The sequence below is a fragment of the Opisthocomus hoazin genome, chromosome Z (genome assembly GCF_030867145.1).
Source record: "Opisthocomus hoazin isolate bOpiHoa1 chromosome Z, bOpiHoa1.hap1, whole genome shotgun sequence".
Classification (NCBI taxonomy): domain Eukaryota; kingdom Metazoa; phylum Chordata; class Aves; order Opisthocomiformes; family Opisthocomidae; genus Opisthocomus; species Opisthocomus hoazin.
The window spans coordinates 53,263,589-53,284,921 of NC_134454.1; the positions used below are offsets into that span (position 1 = coordinate 53,263,589).

General features: G+C 40.1%; 1 protein-coding gene across 4 annotated transcripts in view; it reads right to left on the reverse strand.

Moving 5' to 3' along the window:
• Window positions 1-21,333, reverse strand: part of TRPM3 (transient receptor potential cation channel subfamily M member 3) — a 299,284-nt gene that overhangs the window by 90,943 nt on the left and 187,008 nt on the right. For all 4 annotated transcript variants that reach the window (XM_075410530.1, XM_075410529.1, XM_075410528.1 and 1 more), the window contains exons 7-8: window positions 15,182-15,356; window positions 1,658-1,781 (exon numbers count right to left, since the gene is read on the reverse strand). In XM_075410530.1, coding sequence (XP_075266645.1) covers window positions 1,658-1,781; window positions 15,182-15,356 — 299 coding nt within the window. The remainder of the gene's footprint in view (window positions 1-1,657; window positions 1,782-15,181; window positions 15,357-21,333) is intronic.

Below are 21,333 nucleotides of genomic sequence, written 5' to 3' on the forward strand. Positions count from 1 at the left end.
TTACATTCACGTACAAGGTTATGTGTCTTAAAGGACAGTGTTAGCCTAGCAATCACACCTCAGACATAAAATATTTCTAGTATACCTCTGTCAAAATTAACACTCTGAGTACAATTGAGGTACCAGAGAGAAACATTCATTTTAATATATTCTCTTTACGTATGGTTTGGTTAGTGGTAGAAATTCAAATTCAGAACACCTAATTTTAGGCGTACCATCTGGCTATTAGCTAAAGTATTTCTGTAGCACAGTCGTATGTTTCTGAGAGTCTTTAATGCAAGGGAGATTTTAGAGGATGAAAGAAAAGAAAATGAAAGAAAAAAGAACTCTCTATCTTGGTGTAGTTCACCTAAGGAAGGGATGACTAGTCTATACCTTATGGGCTGCACTGACTGCCTGTGAATAGCTAAAGGGTATTTAAAATCTGCTATACAGTTTGAATTCTGATTGTGGGAGGAAGAAGGCAGCAGGGACTGCTGTACGTCCAGTTCCATCAACCATCTACACTGCTACTGCATGCCGCTGTCATATCTTCCCTGGAAGTTGTCCTCGGGATCCTCTCCTCTGCCACTGTCCAAGGCATGCCAGGTGACTGTGGTACATGTAAATGATTAGTTTTGCAGGAGGAAGGCTGACCTATTTTTGGTGGATGCACAAAGGGTGGTTATGGAACAGAATACTGCGCGTTCGGCAAGTTAAGCCATATAAAGAAATCTATTTTTTGCAAAGCTCTGTCTAGAAGGGCATCCTTTTTTTGTAACACTTCCTAACCATTTTTTCCTGTTTCCCTCCAGTGGTATTCATTACTCTATGCCATATTTTCAACAAAAATTAAAAGACACTGCAGAGGATGAAGTCACAAAAAACTCAGTTTCAGAAAATGAAACTTCTGTAAAACAACCAAGTCAATCTTTCCTCTTGGGTGTTGCCCTACACAAAGTGTTGCAGACTGTCTTCAGCCTGAAATTCCAGGAAGGTGCAATATGAACTGAAAACCAAGGTTAGAAGAAAGATTTACAAAATTGAAGCATGTATGTTCAGTTAATTTGTAAGAAATAAACTCCCCTTGAACTGAATCCTAAGTTTTTCACGTGATTTTCTTCAAAAATACTTCTACAAAAGCAATCTTATGGAGCTCCCAGAAATTGTTGAAAGATGTTGTATTCTTCAAGAAAATATGTGTTAAAGGGATAGCCTTGCCACTGCAGAATAGGAGCCTTGGAGACAAGTTATCTTTTCCTGTCACATATCTCCATAATAAAGTAATAGCCTTAGTGATACTTGTGCAACTCTACAGCATCTTCAAAATATGATCCCAGTGACAGATAAAAAATTATGCTTCATTCTGAGGTTTTCTTTTGTTGAAAGAGGTAGAATTTTAATCATGGTATGCCTGAGGATGACTGAAAAGTAATATCCATACTCTACTAGCTGGATTTTGTCCTGTCAAAGGAAATCTAGAGGAATTTACAAAGGAAACAGATCTGTTGGATTAATCTCTTTAAATGAGAAAATACAGATTAAAGCAAACAAAAGTCAGCATGATATAATATCCTTTTAGAGTCTGGATCACAGTGATTAGCTTTGTGAAATCCTTCAATACTCATCTGAAAGACTTAAAACAATGCATTGAGGTCTAAGGAAAGTGTGAACATACCAGCTCCTTCTTCTTCATGCACTCCATAAGGATAATGAAGAGGTGCTGTGCCTGGGTTCGGGTGTAAGTGAAAGTCTTCTGAATGGTAACTAGCAACTGGTCCCTCAAAGACTCATTGATAAGTCTGAAATTCAAAAACAAAAAATAAATCAGAAAAATAGACATGAGGGAAAAATGCAGCTTCAGCCAAGGGTCAAACACATAAGAGTTAGACAACAAATCACTACAGGTTGTTTTGGAGAGGTCTGAAGGACTGAAATTGCTGAAGCCATCAGACACAAACTGGAAGACACTGCTCTAGAGAAACACGTTGATCATGTTGGGGTCCCTCATCTCCAAAGTTTTTATTTCAGTTCCCACATGTTGCATGACAGAAGGTCACTCGAACTATGAGCTCTCTGGGATTTCCCAATAAAAACAAGAACCACACTGACCGTCTGATTTGAGGAAGACCAATGCTTCTAGGTGAACTGAAGACTTCTTTCTATCAGTTAGTTAGTAGCATTCTACTCATGGTTCATTTTATGAAACTGGGAGCTTTTGTGTTGTCAGTGTTTCTGATTTTAGCTTGCATATCCCAACGCTTTCAACTCACCTTATTGATGCTGCACAGGACCAGGTAAGAAAAACAAAAAAATTCCTGTGTTCTTGAATCCACTTGAAGAAACAATTTTGCTTTTATTCATGCGGATCTTCCAGGAGTTTAAAGAGTAACCATTTTTATATTCCTCCCCAGTGCTAATGTTAGTACCACCAAAAAGTGGCTCAACAGCAGAATATATAGTAATATTACATGGAATATTAGCATTTGAACCCTACCCCTTGATTTCAAAAAGCCTGTTCCTTAGGGCTGTTCTGGGTGAAACATTGTTGTTCTTAATGTCTTACAAGATAGTGGGCTCTAATTTAGAACATGTGTCCTTTGATGCCTGAAAGCTTCTACACTATTAACAATTTTCTTAAAAAATGTGAGTGTTTCAAATCAGCTGAGTCAGAATATACCATAGGATAAGTCATTGTTGATCATCTGGGGGAACAAAAATCAGAGAATCTTCACGACTCGTATTTTATGACAACAAAACCAAAGATTTAGCCCTGCAGCAACTGCAAAGAACTATCAGAAGCAGAACAATATCTAAAAGTCATTGTTAGCTTACAGCAGCTGATTTGGGAGAACAGCAACCAAATCCCTGTTTATTTCATACTATGGGTAAAAGCTGCCTGTACTTCTCTGCAGCAAGGAAGCCCAAATGAGACTGCAGGATATTCATTACACAATTGAATTTCATATACACAACTGAATTTCAAATATGATTTAACTATCTAGTCTTTATGCCTACAGCAAACATGTCATTAGATGAGATGATGAATGGGAATGAGAAAAAGGTATAGAAGTGCACAGGAGAATACAGAAGGCCCGGCATATGGAGTGCATATGTTCTCTACTCTCTAAATTTGACTTTGACTGTAAATATCTCTGTTGAGAAGGACTTCCACTTCACAGAGAAGCCTGTAAGACATATGTCAATATGCTTGGATTAAAATGAATTTACATGGGGTTTTAGGCCATGCTGTGCATCACTGGTCTTTCTATGCCTGGCTCCTCCTGTTGTCTTCTACTTTATTATGGACTCCTCTTGAATGGAGAGTCTACCTCTGCCTCTTTTCATCGAGAAGCAGTACGGCCCCAGATGTGCTTTTTCCTGGGATACTAGATAGGTGACAACACTGCATTTACTACTCACTCATTATGCACTCCTTCCCTGCATTGTGACCTGCTTCCCTCACAAAATGGCAACATATGGTGAGTTAAAGCCTCCAGCCCTCTTGGTGGGCAGCAATGGGAGCTGACAGCACATGGCTTTCTGTGTAGGGGTTATAAGAAAAATAACCTGACCTCTTGCATAGAGGCAAGCATGTTGCACATGGGAACATGAAACAAGATGTCAGAGCACAGGTAGAAATGTAGATTCACTCCGTGTTAAAGAGAATCAACTTGGAAAGTCTGACATGCTGAAAAGCACTAACACATTTTGAGTTGCAGATTAGTAGATCATATATGACATAAATTCTGAAGCCCCTTTTTAGGCTTATTAACAAAAATCAGTTGGAAATTTGCCTTAATGAAGAAGGCTGTTCTTAACAAAATGTTGCTATCACTGTAAATATAAGTGGTTCAGAACTATACAGTTTTCCATCCTTCAGACTAAGAAAGAAAAAAGGAGTTAATGACTAAACCCAAGTTTCCTAAAATTCTCAACTGGAGTATCTAAGAAGAGATTTAAAAAACACTCAGATTTCCTTCGGAAATGATATTTGAAAGAGAAGTACATGAAAAAATATGAAAACTATATGAAGTACATGAAAAAATACATGGAATTGGAAGAATCTGAAATTAGAGAACTTCAGAAAACATTTCCAAAGATCCTGGGATGAATACCGTCCTGTTTTCTCATCATAATTTAATTTTCGTTAAAACAGTGTAGAATCCAAACCTGAAATTTCATTTCAGAAATTGCCTCTCAGGCTAACACACACGGAAAGCAAGAGAAAGCATTGAGTGAAAGCAGAATTAAGTCCTAAGGCTTTGTAGGCAGCCATCACTTTCCTTTCCTGAATTAAAGCTGTTAGAAACTGTACCATATCATAAGTTTAAACAGCATGTAAAGCAAGGTCCATGTGAAAGATACTGAGTTTTTTTTTAAAAAAATGTATCAAGAAGTGGTTCTCTAACTACAGAAGTACATATCTGTTGAAGTCCCACTGCTCGGAAGCTTCCTGTTGTCATCATTTGATTTATTCAGTTTTCTAGCCTTAATAAGTACTGGTTTTTAACATCTCATTGGTCTGCAATTCTACAGCAAGCCTGTTCAATGCCTTTGCGAGATAAAAAACTTGAAGTGACTGTAATTAGAAATAGAAACAGTAATAGCAGGCTTTCTGATAAACTAGTCTTAGCTGAGCTAAGCTTTGTGCAAACTGAACCCAGTCACATCAAGACTATATGACACTTCTTACGAATCTATAAATGTTAGAAGGTATTAGATCAAAGTTCCCAATTGTGTAACCTAGCTGGAACACTTACAAACTGTGCCAGGCTATTAAAGGCTAAATCTGTAATGCATACACCAAATACAATGCGTGTAAAACAAGTAACTTCACAGACCACTACCAGCAAAATAACTAAGGCTTGCAGGTGCGGTGATGATTTATCTGCTGCACAAAGAACCACATTTATTACACATACAACCTTAGCACACATTCTTTAAGAACACAGACTCCCAATTTTAGATTTGGGGCAAAAGAGATGGCTTCTGAAACTCATATGCATAAAGCTCCATAGGCATAAAACTGTCCATATTACCAGACTGAAACTCTACTATCACAACTTCCTTCAAAGTCTGCATACTCCCACCATAAGAAAACTGGATCATGTCAGATGAAGACAGTATTTTTATCGTCTTTCTGCTAGGCTTCAGTTAAAAAATATTTTGCAACATACCAATAAAGTCCTGTTTAAGCCATTCTGATGGCATGATTCCTTGAATTCCACTTACTTTGCCATGGAAGCATTACTGCAGGTAACTTAATCCTGCCTAAACAAAATGTCCAACAAAAGGACAATTTAAGCTGTCCTTTTCTTTCGTTCCCCAGATAGTTGAAATCTGTTCTTTCATTCCCTAAATACCTAAGATAAGCCCATTTTCCCAATGGTCCATGTATCCAAAGTTTTTTTTTTTCCCAAGGGAGCTGGATTGATGATGGAATTTAGGTACCTACTGTCAAAAAGCTGGCATCTAAAGTAGAACTATATACATCTACATTTAGTTTCAGGAAAAACCTCTACTCATAATTGTTGCTGAGAGTAATTTTTGTTTTTATTAAAGAAGATGCCAATGTCAGTTTTGACATATCAGATTACCAGAACTGACCTGTATGGCCTTACTACAGTAAAAAAGGGTGAAAGAGGTCTTGGATCCATCAGGAGAGGCCACTTAAAAACACTGAAGTGACAAAATAAATAAAATTTCTATTTCTAATTCTGTCCAAGGTACGCTGGAATATTAAACAGCAAGCCTGAACTGCCTTCATTGCTTTGGCTGCTGCAGAAGAGACAGGTGACAGCATTTTTGCATCCTCTCTCCTCAGAAAGAATTTTTTTTTTAAGTCATGCCTATATGTTTGAGGATATAACAGACATTCCACTCAGTAACATCACAATCTTTCAAACCCATGGCATATGATTTTGTAGCAGACATTGGAGAGGATTTGAAAGATCTGGCCCATAGCCAGCTCTGAAATTGTTTCGTCTTTTTTCTCCAGAGATTTTTAGTACTGGAGTCATGCAATGTACTAGACATTTATAAATATTATGCTCTAATCCGATTTAAAAATTCAAGTTCATTATAGATTTTTTTAAACTTACTATTATCAAAATACCTTGAAATTCTCTAAATTAAACACTCCATTCAATGAACTGCACATAATCAATTTCTAACTTTTCATTTGTGATTTTTTTTAAATTATTCTTTTTATTCAGGATAAAGAAAATACATCCACAAAATATCAATGTGATGTGAAAACTATTCCCTGCCCTCCTTTATGGGAATCTTAGGGGATTTTCTGTTTTAATTATGATTTGCACTTTAGACAATCAAATCTTATGTAAGAAACATGACCAGAGGCTCTGCTGATATTTTCTTCCATTGGAATTACAAATAAGATACAGTTGTGCAACTCTGTGGGACTGACTAAATTTCTCATGCTTGCTAAATCCATGCATTTTGCATAGCATTGTTATGAGAAGAGACAGAAAACACATGTAATTATTCCTTCATTCTGTTCCAACAGGGATGATTTCTGAGTGCTTTTATGAGGAATCAGCTTTACTTGCAGCATTTCACTGGGAGTTGTTCCTCTGTACCGCACTGACTCTCTTTATGAAATAGTTGTCCGTTCACCAAAAAGAGAGATAATTGTATTTCAACAAAGAAACGTCCTTATTCTGTCCAGCTTTTGATTTGCAAAATAGTTTGTTACAAGAGAAAAGTAATGACATCAAAATATTCAGTGTGAAAGCAACCTTACAAAAGAATTCAGATGTGATAGTACCCATTATAGCCCACAATGTAGTAGACACTGTGGGGGATACAGAAGACCCACATCATACCTATGTTGTGATTGTTTTTGCTCAAAGTGAAAAATCCCTATATTTTCCCTATTAGAAAAAAAGAGATTTAAGTAATATACTTCAGTTATGAAGCCTAAAAACTATGCCACATTGGATGCAGAGACAGATCAATCCAAAGGCAATCTTTAATAATTCTTATATGAGGATGCTCATTAAAAGCGTTAAAAATCGTTGTGAACATTAGGCAAGAAGTACATTTTCATGGCATTGAACTGAAATCCTCAAGGAACTCATGCTTGCAGGAGTAGAACTGATGGAGTAGTTAATGTGCTATAAACTCAGCTTGGAGACTACACTCAAATATTGCAAGTCACTTCACAATCTGTAAGGAAATATTTGTCTAAGAAGTGACACAGTTTTAACCTAGTGTTTCACTTTTCTCATTTTAAATTCAGCATTTAATTAAAAAAAAAATCTCTGAGGATTAAAGACTACTGAATGATCCTATAAATAGTTGCACTTTACAGTTGTTCTACTTCCAGCTTGTGCTTTTATGCAAGACAATGAAATGAGAAGGCATCCTTGATTATACAATCAAAAATACTTTGGTTTTATGTAGAAGAGAGTTATTAACAACTAGGATATTCACGTAGGGCTTAGTAGAGACTAAATTTGGGTGTTTATGATCAATCTTATGTTCTTACCTCTCAGTGCTATTCAAAACATTTTCAACTTTTAAGTAAATGAGAAGTTAAGTGTTTCAGAGCCTGGAGAACCTGACCTTACATTAGGCCCAACAGTGAAGAGCAGCCAAACAATTCTTCCAGTTCACCACATGGGGAAGGTTGCATTTAAGCCACCTTCTCATTTAGGTTATACCACGTACATACCTTGTTAGTTATTAAGATGTAAAAGGTACTGGGAACTGACTCAGCTCACTACTGAGAATTTTATTTGCTTGTAGTGAAGTGTAGCCACCTTGTACATTCTTAATAATCCGTTCAAACATTTCAGACCAAGGCAATATGTTGTCCCTCATATTAAAGTTATGGCAAACTTAAAAAATCCCACATGCGTTAATTCTGCATATCTGATATTCATAAAGCTTAAACCTCAGCTGATTGGAAACTGCATATCTGCCTTGCCTTCCCCCTGGAACTTCAATGAGAGAGATGAGACACTGAGGCTTCAAAACTGATTTACCTCCAAAGACATCTTTACTTCAAGGTATGCTTCACAGTTCCTTCTGACCTGTTCTTGGTACATCACATAGTCGCAGGCAGCACCTCCTGCAAGGCAGTGCAGGCAGAGGTCTCTGTGTTGTGCTGCCAGCCTCATTCCACTTCAGCCCAGCAAAGTCTTGCTTACAGTTAGAATGTGGACCCAAAGATACCCTAGGTGAATGAAATGTCTGCCTTTTCATTAGGAAAACCTATAATAAGTCCTTAAAACAAGACAGATTCAAGCTTGTTGTCTCATCTTCTCAAGGATGCACATACGTTGACATTGCAAACGGATATGGCACCTTGATTAATATAAAAAATCATCCCTTTTTCTGCTATGTGAAATAGATTAGGAAGGATCAATAATGAGGAGGGAAGGCAGGCACATCACAGTTCTGTGAAATGCAATACCAAAAGACCTGTTGGGCAGATATGCAATTGTCCAACACTCTTAAGGATCTCTGAGTGGATGGACTGGCGCCACACTGATCGAAACTCAAGCAGAGAGCTATATTTTGTCCTCCTTCACCTCCAGAAATAGTTCTTTTCTCCCTGGAAACAAACTTTCAGATAAACTTAAAAACTCACAGTGGTGCTTAGTAGACATATACACACATTCTTTTATGTAGAAAATGAATCCCTATTGGTCTTCAATGAGTGAGAATTTAAGACATTGAAAAAACAGCATGATAATACCAATGTGCAAGTGCTGAGTCTTCTGCTGCCATAAATGTTGTGATTTTTTGAATGACTTATATCAGTGCATAGAAGTTGGACGATATGCTGTGCCTCGGAGAAGACCCTGATTCAGAGCCAGCAGCCAGAATTAAAATCGGTTTTTGATTTCATAGTCTGCTTGCACAGTGGACTGCATAATTAAATTCTGCACACAATTTGGATGTGCTACATTGACTTAGCATCTAGTAGACACAGTTTTGTATAATCTAGTTAGATTCCATTTAGAAGAGAAAGCTAGTCAATTATTCAGTATCCTCCTCATTGCTAAGCACTATTCAAAAGTAGGTTACAGAGGTGGAAAAGTACTCAATTTGTGCCTGAAGTCTAATGTATTTGGGTAAGATATTTTTATGAGTATAAATAACATTGGTATTTCACTTGTGGTATTCTTAAAAATATCATTGCCTTTTAGATTGATGTTTCCTGAAGCAGGGTGAACACACAGAAATTCCCATTAGCTTTACAAATTTCATACTTTCTGCATTCTATTTAGTGCAAGGTAAAAAGAAAACAACAAACAAACAAACAAAAAAGTTATTTCATAATATTGCAGGCACCACCTGAATGGCAACACCACAAAAAGAAGACCCATAGTAAGGGAGAGCAATAGCTTTCACACAGCCATACTTGGGGATCTCAGGTAAGAAATTACTTGCTTGTTCTGCCTCTAGTGATTCTATCACTTGCCTTTCTTATGGGCAGGAGTTCGTGATGATGAAATAGAGTCATAGAATGGTTTGGGCTGGAAGGGACCTTCGAAGATCATCTAGTCCAACCTCCCTGCCATTGGCAGGGACATTTTTCGCTAGACCAGGTTGCTCAAAGCCCCATCCAACCTTGCCCTGAGCACTTCCAGGGATGGTGCATTCACTGCTTCTCTGGGCAACCTGTTCCAGGGTCTTACCACCCCCATCATAAAGAATGTCTTCCTTCTGCCTAATCTAAAACTAATGTCTTCCAATTTAAAACCATTGCACGTTGTTCTGTCACTACAGGCCCTCATAAAGAGTCTCTCTCCACCTCTCTTGTAAGTCCTCTTTATATATTGAAATAAATTGCATTCATTCATTCATTTATTCTCTTCTTCCTATATTCTTTTTCATGACATCAAAACACAGACAAGGTAGATGGAAACTGTACAGGTACGTAACAAACAAAAGGATAAAACATGATTGAGTAAGGTTATGTCAAAGGTATTAGCGGTGAGGTCACTGAAAACAGAGAAACAATTTCTCAAAGATTCAAATGAAACTTGGCACATTCAGATCTATCTCACATGCATCACTGCATTATGTATGAACCTGAATATAAAATGGATTTAAATATTTGTGAAAAACTATCTTCTTCCTAGTGGGCATTTTAGGCTGAGTAAGTTCATGATCACATTTATTTTAAAAAAACATAATTGTGCTTGGCCAAGAATTCAGTGTTTATGGATTTGTGTTTGATTATTTGCATAACTCTGTTGTCAGTGTGAATACATACCTTCACATACTCTAACACACAAAAATGAGTCCCTTCCCAGTGAATCCTGATTGGAAAATGACTGCAGCTTCTTAGACAAAAAGCATGAAATAGCTCTTAGTTACAACAATCTGAGGGGGTTTTGGTTCCACTTTTATGTTTCATTCTCAGATTATTAAATCCACCATTATTCATTATTTCCTACTCTGAGCAGCAGGCTCTGGCTGCTTTGGGAGCTTCTGGGGACAATATCCGTGATCATTGCAGAACACCTGGAAACCCTCTGAGGGTGCCTGCTGCTGCCAGGTAAGGAGAAGGTAAGAGCAGCCACAAGGGCGTGGGCCTAAGAAAGCTCCAGCATTTTCTATCAAGCATGATGAGCAGCCCTTCATCCAGGGTGCCTGCAGCCTTATGCGCAACTGCCCCTCTATTAGGGAGGGTCAGCAACCCATTAACCAGTGCTTGGGAGAGGCCTGTAAGAAGCAGGCCAAGAGTACAGCCTACAGATGCAGCAGGTTGTGTAAGAGGGTGCAAAGAGAGGTGCCTCAGCTGAATTTGTTCCAGCACAAACAGTCTCAGGTTCAGGGGTGACGTGCTACAGGGTAATTTTCCTGGCAGATGCTGGATTAGCTGCTCCAGCTAGAGCAGAGGCTTTGATGCAAATGGAGCTTTATGTAGTGGATGCAGCTCTCCAACTCCTAGGCTGCAGAGTCTATCTTTGATGTCAGAAGAAATGGCCTTCTTTTCTGTAGGTCTGTTGTCTTGGAGGAGGTGTGCCACCAAGCATAGGAGTTACTGAAAAGCAAGCAGGCTATGCAGCATCAGAGAAGATGAAAATGAGATAGACAGGATCTCTCTGAGATGCATCAGCCTAAAGAACCCTGGACCCCAACTGCAATGGAGATGCAGGCAGTATCCACACTTAGTATTTGGGTAAGTGCCACCTCTGGAGCAGGCAAAGGATGAAATCTGATGACTGCTGGCACCAAGAGTAAGGCTCCTGCCCCACCTAACAGCTTACAACTACAAAATAGGTTCACCATTCTCGAAGTTGAAGAGGAGTCACATGTGCCTCCAAGCAAAGGGTCTGTGCCATCTGACACTAATCCATGCAAGACCATCAGGAAGAAGCAGTGAGCGATTATAATGGGCAACTCCTTGCTGCAGGGGACAGAGGCACTCATCTGTTGACCTGACCTATCAACTAGAGAGTTTTGCTGCCTGCTGGGGCCCAGAACAGGGATATTGTGGAGGGACTGTCAAAGCTTATCTGACTATTTTCCCACTACCCCGTGCTGTTCTTCCACATGGTCACCAATGATATTGCAAAGGGAAACCTGGACACTATCAAAAGTAACTATAGAGCTCTGGTTAGTCAAGGGCATAGGAGCACAGGTGGTGTTCCTCTCAGTCTTGCTGGTGAGAGGAAAGGGTGTGGGGAGGAGGACAGTGATTATATAGGTCAATAGCTCGCTGCAGAGTTGGAGTTGGTGACAGGGTTCTGGGTTCTATGACTGTGGAACCCTGTTTGCAGATCAGTGTCTGCTTGTGAGATTGGATCTGCCTCCCTAAGCAGGGTAGTTACCTTTGCTGAAATGGCTGACCTGGTAAGAAGGGCTTTAAAGTAGGAATGCTCAATAGGGATGTGAAGGAATTCTGGGTAAGGGAGAGAGAGTCACCAGCAGCCTTGCGAGGGCATGATGCGCAGAGTTGATGAGCAAAGCGCCTAGCGTGATGCGATGGGAAATCATCACAAAATCAGTAAAACAGGTCTTAAGCTGGCTCACCTCCATCATTTTTATTCAAGCAATGAAATACCTACAGGACACCGTTATGGAGAAATCCCCAAAGCCTTTTCTGGGAAATCAGTATGCTGGGCTGACTGTCTAAAGTACCTGTATACTAATGTGCATTAGTATGGGAAATAAACATAATGGTTTAGATCTGTGTGCAGCTGCAGGGCTATGATCTTGTTGGGATCAGAGGGACATGGTGGGACGGCTCCCATGACTGGAGGTGTTGCAATGGAGTGATACAAGCTCTTAGGAAAGACAGGCTGGAAAGATGAGGAGTTGGAGTTGCCCTTTATATGAGAACAGCTGGACTGCATGGAGTTTTGCCCGAGGATGGATGATAAACCAACCGAGAATTTATGGGTTAGGACTAAGAGAAGACAGGGGTGACATTGTAGTGGGTGGCTGCTACAGTTTGCACGACTATGAAGAGCAAGTGGATGAGGCCTTCTACAGATAGCTAGGATTGGCCTCGTGTTCATAAGCCCTCATCTTTATGTAGAATATTAATTGCCAAGATCTCTGCTGAAGGGACAACACAGCAGGGCATAAGCAATCCTGGAGGTTCCTGGAGTGCATGGACAAGAACTTCCTGACCCAAGTGATAGAGAAGCCAATGAGGAGAGGTGCTCTGCTGGACCTCTTACTTGTTGCCAACAAAGAGGGCCTCAATGGGGATGTGAAGGTCAAAGGCAGCCTTGGCTGCGGTGACCATAAGATGGTGGAGGTCAGGATTCTGGGAGGACAGAGAGGGCAAAATGCAGGATCAGAACCCTGGACTTCAGAAGAGCAGACTTTGTCCTCTTTGGGGATCTTCTTGGAAGAGTTCTATAGGATAAGACCCAGAGGGAAGAGGGGCCCATGAAAGCTGGTTAACATTCAAGTATCACCTCCTCCAAGCTCAGTGAATGGGGCAGGGGACCTGGTGACACAGGACATGGAAAATGCTGAAGTACTGTGTGCCTTCTTCAATTCCAGGCATCAGAGACCAGGGGGGGCAGTCTGCAGGAAGGAAGTCATATCATTGGTGGAAGAGGATCAGGTCAGGGAATACTTCAACACACTGGACATAGGTCCATGGGTTCTGAGCGGGTGCGCTCATGAATGCTGAGGGAGCTGGCTGATGTCATTGCAAGGCTACCCCAAAATCTTTGAACAATCATGACAGCTGGAAGAATTGCCTAAGGACTAAAGAAAAGCAACAGTCACTCCTATCTTCGAGAAGAGCATGACGGAGGACCCAGGGAACTACTGGCTGGTCAGCCTCTCCTCGATCCCTGGGGAGATGATGGAGCAGCTAATCCAGGAAACCATATCCAGGCCCATGAAGGACATGAAGATGATTAGGAGTAGTCATCATGGATTCACTAAGGGGAAATTATGCTTGACAACCTGATCACCTTCTGTGATGAAATGACAAGTTTGATAGATGAGGGTCAAGCACTGGACATTGTGTACATAGACTTCAGTAAAACCTTTGACAATGTTTCCCATAAGTTCCTCACAGAGAAGCTGTTGAGGTATGGACTGGAGGAGCAGACAGTGAGGTGAACTGACAACTGGCTGAAAGGCTGGGTCCAGAGGGTTGCAATGAGTGGTATGAAGCCTAATTGGAGGCCAGCAACTAGTGATGTATTCCAGTGACCAGTCCTGGGTCCAGTCTTGCTCAACACCCTCATTAATGATCTGGAAGACGGGGCTGAGTGTACCCTAATGCTGCACTCTGACAGGCTGGAAAAATGGGCTTACAGGAACCTTATGAAGTTCAGCAAGAGGAAATGCAAAGTCCTGCACCTGTGGAGAAACAACCCCATGTACCAGTACGTGCTGGGGGTCTCCCAGCAGGAAAGATGCTTGGCAGAAGCGGTCCTGGTGGACACCAACTTGAATATGAGCCAGTAACGTGTTGTTGCTACAACAAAGGCTAATGACATCCTGAGCTGCATTAGGAAGAGTGCTGCCAGCGGCTCAAGACAGGTAATCCTTTCTCGTCAGCACTGGTGAGGACACCTGGAGTCCTGTGTCCAGTTTTGGGTTTCCCAGTACAAGAGAGACGTGGACATACTGGAAAGCGTCCAGCAAAGGGTTACTAAGATAATGAAAGGACTGGATCACCTCACTTATCAGGAAAGGCCGAGGGAGCTGTGACTGTTCAGCCTGGAGAAGAGAAGGCTCAGGGATGATCTCATCAATATATATAAATACCTGAGGGAGGGTGTAAAGAAGACGGAGCCACACTCCTTACAGTGGTGTCCAGGGACAGGGCCACAGACAGTGGGCATAAGTTGAAACACAGGAAGTTTCCTCTGAAGATCAGGAAATACGTTTTTTTTACTCTGAGGGTAACTGAGCACTGGCACAGTTTTCCCAGAAACACTGTGGGATCTCCATAATTGTAAATATTCAAAAGCCATCTGGACATGGTCCTGGGCAACTGGCTGTAGGTGGCCCTGCTTGAGCAGGAGTGTCAGACCAGATGACCTCCAAAGATCCCTTCCAGCATCAACTGTTCTGTCGTACTATGACAGTTTACACATTTTTGGGGGTAGAGAAGAAGAATAAAGAATATTAAATATTTGGGTATTTAGTAATAATACGCTCTTTGGAACTTGCCAAGCATGCTTACAGCCTGATTCAACAAAACCAAACTTGAATCTTTCATAATAAAAGCTAAATACTATCCTTGCCTCACCTTGGGTCTGCAAAGAAACACAGACCAGTGCACAAGCAGTGATGTGTGAATATAGGCGGGTGTGCAGAATCACACCCAACAGGCAAGGCAAATACAAACTGCTATATATGAATGTGTATGGCTAAATGAAATCTGAAGACAGCAGTACACTCTATTATAATGACATAGCATATGTAAGCCAGTGAAGATAATTCCCTGTGCCCTTTGACTGAATCCCTTGATCTGCAACTGCAAGATATCGTACATCGTACTTGTTTCTATACCTCTGTTTTATTCTGTAGACTTTCCTGAGTGTTGCTTTAGCTACCTTTTTTTTCTACTTGTTCTGGATACCTTCAATGTTTCACCCATATTGATGATGGAAAAGGCCATGTGAGGAAGGTATTGCTTTTACACTATATCTCTTGTAATTTTCTGGGATTTACCTTACCACCAGATTGAACTTCTGGATGGAGAAAGCACACACACTAAGAAATGACTTACCCTCCTTCTTCAGAGTATTTATGACCAAAGGCAAGGATGTCAGATGCCCGGCCACTGCCATCACATATCACAACAGGAACAGGAGGAGTGTCTCGTAGGTACTCCAGAACAATGGAGATAACATTGGGACCTCCTTCCACAATGAGGGCCACCACTGGAACCCCTTGACCAATTCCTGGAGTAAAAGAAAAAAACAAACAAAAAAAACCCAAACAAAAAAGAAAAGGAACCAAAAAATGCAAAGCCAGCAAAGCAAACAAAACATAACAGAAGACAGAAAAAAAAATCAGACTGAAATTACTGCTTTGTGAGTCTACAGTGTTATGTTAGACAAAATGGCATTCAGAATATCAGAGATTTTAAAGACAGAAGGGACCAGTGTAGTCATCTCATTGGTTCCACTGCATAAACCAGGATTTTCTAGAATTATCTTCTATTTTAAAAACAGTATTTATGGTTGAAATAGACCATGAATTTTATAAAAGGTCGAATCTTGGTTTGAAAGCATAGAGAACCTGCCACATTTCTTCCTAACACGTTCAGAGTCATGACTTTGTAGCTTGCTTGTTATCTAGATTTTGCATGGTGTCAGATTCCAATCATTGGGTCTTCCAGTAGCTTTGTTTGTTGTTCTAAAATCCTCTCTATGATATTTTTGTTGCAGTATTAGATGCATTTTAAGGTTGCAGCTGGATAGCCCCTTAACCTTCTCTTTGATAAACTAAACATATTCTGTTATGAGTCAATGCAATACTTGTTTTCCAATTCTAGCTGGTCTCAGTTTTTCTCTGAATTCTCTCCGAATTTTGCAGCATTTTCCTTGATTTGCAGACCCCACACTGGGGACACTGCTCCAGGGAAATCTGAACTATCACTGAACCAGAGGAGAGACGCTGTCATTTTCAATATTTGTAGTATAATTAGGTGGCAACCCTCTGCAAAAATTGCAGCACAGACTTTGCCAGGCAAGTCTTATGGATTTAGAGAAAGGCAATCTTACACCAGCCTGGTATTAACATTGCTGAAAAATCTTTTATGGTTGTCACTTCTTGACCAGTTGAGACTGGGAACATTCACAGAATCACAGAATCACAGAATCACAGAATGGTAGGGGTGGGAAGGGACCTCTGTGGGTCATCTAGTCCAACTCTACTGCCGAAGCAGGGTCACCTACAGCAGGCTGCACAGGACCTTGTTCAGGCAGGTCTTGAATATCTCCAGAGAAGGAGACTCCACAGCCTCCCTGGGCAGCCTGTTCCAGTGCTCCATCACCCTCAGAGGGAAGAAATTCTTCCTCATATTCAGATGGAACTTCCCATGCTTCAGTTTGTGCCCGTTGCCCCTTGTCCTGTCACTGGGCACCACTGAAAAGAGTTTGGCCCCATCCTCCTGACACCCACCCTTAAGATATTTGTGGGCATTTATAAGGTCCCTTCTCAGCCTTCTCTTCTTCAGGCTGAACAAGCCCAGCTCCCTCAGCCTTTCCTCGTAGGAGAGATGCTCCAGTCCCCTCATCATCCTCGTAGCCCTCCGCTGGGCTCTGTCCAGTAGCTCTTCATATTTCTTGAACTGGGGAGCCCAGAATTGGACAGAGTACTCCAGATGAGGCCTCACTAGGGCAGTGTAGAGCGGAAGGAGAATTTTAGTGTAGAGGGGAAGGAGAAAGGACTCAGGCTGTAGAACTGGTTGAACATATTCTATTTGCATTTTTTTGTCATCAGAAACACTTTTTCCTTTTCAAATGGTCTTTTCTAAGAGAAACTATATGCATTCTGCACAAAATATTGATGTTTCACTGAAAAATAAAAAGAATACACCAAACTGTTAATAGTTGGGTTGGGAAAAGTTGCAGGAGGCCAGGCAACAACAAGTTTTAATGTGACTGCCTCAGGTTTCCATTTAGAGGGAGTTCAGTCCACAGAAGCAAAGACAAGCCTGTGAGACTGGAACATTAAATCTGCTTAGACCCTTTAGAAACATTCAGCAATCAAATGATTTTTCACAGTCATAAAATTTTTTAAGGATTTCAATTACTGTCAAAAAATGAAGTGAACTGTTGTTTCAAAAAAGAAAAAAAACCAGCCCTTATACACAACTGCATAATATTGTAAGCACCTGCTGAACCACGTTACAAGCAAATATTATGTTTCTTGGAAAGGCTTTCAGCATGCTTTGTTATGGCTCTATCTACCATCACTTTGTGGCTCTTTTATTATATAACTTAATAAAGTGTGTGGTGTTTATTTATGTTAAGAAAACTATAAGCAGAATTATAAAATCCATGCTACTGAAAGAGAGTAAAAGGCACAGAATATAACAAAGTAATTAACAGAATGATTTGCACAGAGCTCATTGGTTAATTTTTTTATTAATGTTAAGGAATTCCCTGAACTTTTAATACCCAGTCATTAAGTTCTTTTGGTGGTTAAGTTCTTTTCAAAGGTCTTAGCGGAAAAGCAGTTTTGGGGAATGGAGTTAAATGAGAAAGAAAAATAAAGAACTTGGCTTAAGAAGAGTGTCTGATGGGTTACCTGTCCCACATGTACTTCCATTATCTTAAAGGGATTTAAGATAAAGATTAATTTTATTTGGCATATTTGCACTGTTTACCTACATTCATTTGAATCATGCTTAGACTTACATTGTTCAAAAAAGCATTCTAGATATTAGCAATAAAACCCCCATTTTTTCCGAGAATCGTAGAAATAAGATTTTATTCCTGTATCAAAACATGATACAGTTTATTGCAGTTGAGCATACAGCAGAGAACCTCATGTCACAAGTCTGCCCAGGTTTGCCTTTGCTATTAAGTGACAAAAAAAATGTGCTTTATAGTTCTGTCTAGTACAAGAATAGTTTTTTTGGTAAAACAATTGCTATCAGAAGATGCATAAAAATGTAATTCTTAGTGCGGAATATTTTTCTTTATGATACTTCCCAACATAATCACATGGTGCCTGATAAAAGATTCTCTTCAATTAAAATTTTAATACAGAATTGAAGGAGATATTTTATAATTTAATTTCTAGTGGTCTGACTAACGTAATGTTACCAAGTTTTTTGAACTTTCTATTAGCACTTCCTTCTTCTTGTGTAGCTTTTCTTTACACCACATCATATAGCCAATACTTCTAACACTTTTAGTTCTGCTGGTAGTTTTTTAAAGATACGAGTTCTTGGTAGTTGAATAAAGATCTCCCTTCACTGTTCTTGTTTCAGTCCTCCTTGCTCAAAAGACTGATTACCAAGCAGATCTAACATGAACTCTGACTAGGAGGCCCACAACTCTCTGAAATCTTACATCAGCATTCCTCTTTTACAGCGTAGTATTTTTCTCTGGAAACTGACTGGTAGGGCCCATTTGATTTCATTATGAACAGTAAAACCCCCAGTGGTGTATTTAAGAGCCTGATCCTAACAAGCACCAAAGATGGTTTGTAACATATTTGCTATAATGTCATATACAAAATTGTTAGTAAAGCTGAACGTAAGTGCATAGATTTGAAAGTATATAATTAACTAGGGTACAGTTGTATGTGGAACTGTAGTACTAATGAAGTTTCTTGAAGAACTAATCCTGATCCTATCATTATTATTAATGACTTCAAATCAAGAAGTAGAACTGGTACTGACATCTGCTAATAAGATAATATTAAGAAGTATTCACAGTAATGAGTCAAATTAGGTCCGGATGACATTAAGGACTGAGTAACAGAAATGGAGAAAGTTCCCAGTACAAGATGCAAAGTCATTTACTTGGTGATTAATAAATTCTGCTGTAAATCGGGAACTCATTAGGAGAAAATACTAGAAAAGAGAAAGGTGTGATCTAGCTGATCACAGGACAACTGAGTCTTTGGTGTAGCAGCTCCACGAAGAAGGCAGGTATGATCCTGGAATACACACAGCAAACTATTTTCAATAGGAAATATGGGCACGTCAGCGCCATTGTGCAAGCCACTCATGAAATTCCATGCAAAATACTGTCTGTAGCTATGCTCACCCACGTTCAAACATAACAAACTGGAGGAAACGGAAGAAAAAGCCAAAATGAGGATATGGGGAATAAAGGCCCCATCTTATGAGACAAGATGAGATGCGCTTGGCTCATTTTCCTTAGCAAATTGACGGTGAAAGACAGTATGTCTGAATATCCCTATGACATGCAGCACATTGGCCATTAATAGTTTTAGGTGGAGTTCAGAAGCTATCTGGCTATCAGAGGAGTGAAGTCTTTACAGCCTTAGAGTAAGACCAAAAGGGAAAAACTCTGAGTTTGCAGTGATGCTGAATAATCATTACAGAAGCAGTCCCCTTATGTGTTTCAAACTGTTCATTTAGCATGTTCCTTCAGTCTACTGGAAATTTCTTCAGTCTCGGTGTATTCTGCTGCATATTCATCAGCTATGTAGTCATAATAATATAAATAATGGTGGTTAATCATGCAGCTGAACTATTTTTGCCTTTTTGGACCAATGAATTGGCCATTTGAAACCATGACTAATATTCCTCTTGTATTATTTCCTTTTCCTTTTTTTTTTTTACATTTTTTAAACTGCTGTAGTCATAACAGTTGCATAGCAGATAACAGTTCTCTACAAGTGATTCAGCTGCATTTGCCTGTGGTTAATCAGATAGCAATTTTTCTCTTCACCGATCCTGTAGAAACACATCCAGCATGAAAACAATCCTCTAGTTTGAGGCTAGTAGAATAAAACAACTCTCAAAGTATACTTTTCAATGAAACTTTGTAGCCTTGAGTTTTAAAAAAATAACCTCCTGTGAACCTTAATTTATCATATACAATTAAGTTCCAGATTGAAATGTAACTCTTTCAATTATTCCAGTAGTTTTCTTTGTGAAATAGAAAAGATTTAAAAGACAAAGTTGATTTCTACATCTGATTTTCCTTCTGGAAATCCTCCCTCATTTTTAGCAAAGGAAATTTTTTTTTTTGTAATTTTCACAGAATCACAGAATGGTAGGGGTTGGAAGGGACCTCTGTGGGTCATCTAGTCCAACCCTCCTGTCGAAGCAGGGTCACCTACAGTAGGTTGTAGAGGACCTTGTCCACAGTCCTGTGCAGCCTGCTGTAGGTGACCCTTCTTCGGCAGGGGGATTGGACTAGATGACCCACAGAGGTCCCTTCCAACCCCTACCATTCTGTGATTCTGTGATTTTGTGTCCAGGCGGGTCTTGAATATCTCCAGAGAAGGAGACTCCACAACCTCCCTGGGCAGCCTGTCCCAGTGCTCCGTCACCCTCAGAGGGAAGAAGTTCTTCCTCATGTTCAGACGGAACTTCCCATGCTTCAGTTTGTGCCCGTTGCCCCTTGTCCTGCTGCTGGGCACCACTGAAAAGAGTCTGGTTCCATCCTCCTGACACCCACCCTTAAGATATTTGTGGGCATTTATAAGGTCCCTTCTCAGCCTTCTCTTTTTCAGGCTGAACAAGCCCAGCTCCCTCAGCCTTTCCTCGTAGGAGAGATGCTCCAGTCCCCTCATCACCCTCGTAGCCCTCCGCTGGACTCTCTCCAGTAGTTCCTCATATTTCTTGAACTGGGGACCCCAGAACTGGACAGACTACTCCAGATGTGGCCTCACTAGGGCAGAGCAGAGGGGGAGGACAACCTCCCTCGACCTGCTGGCCACACTCATCTTAATGCCTTCTTGGCAGCCAGGGCACACTGCTGGCTCATGGTTAACTTGTCATCCACGATGACACCCAGGTCCCTCTCCACAGAGCTGCTCTCCAATTTTCATTGTTCTCCATAAATAGCTTCAGTTTGGAAAAATATTTTGCTTCTTTAGTTCCAAGGAAAAATCATAAAATACACTTCTGGAATTAGATATAACATTTTAAAATCAATTAATAATACTTTGTTGATATTTATTCAGAGTATAACCACTTCTGCCTTTCAGAAAAGCTCTCCAGACTGTAGTTGCCTCATTTCTAATGTTATGAGCTTTTCCAGGTTTATGATGATTAATTTCTGAGCAGTGATTGCATGCAGAGTATGTCAAAGGAAGTTCATTGACATGGGAAAAAAAGTCATGTCTGCTTGAGTATCTTAAAATTTGCAAAAGAGAGTGAGAGAGAATTCTCATTTTCTTACTTCTCTATGATGTTCCCAATCACTTTTGAATTATTTG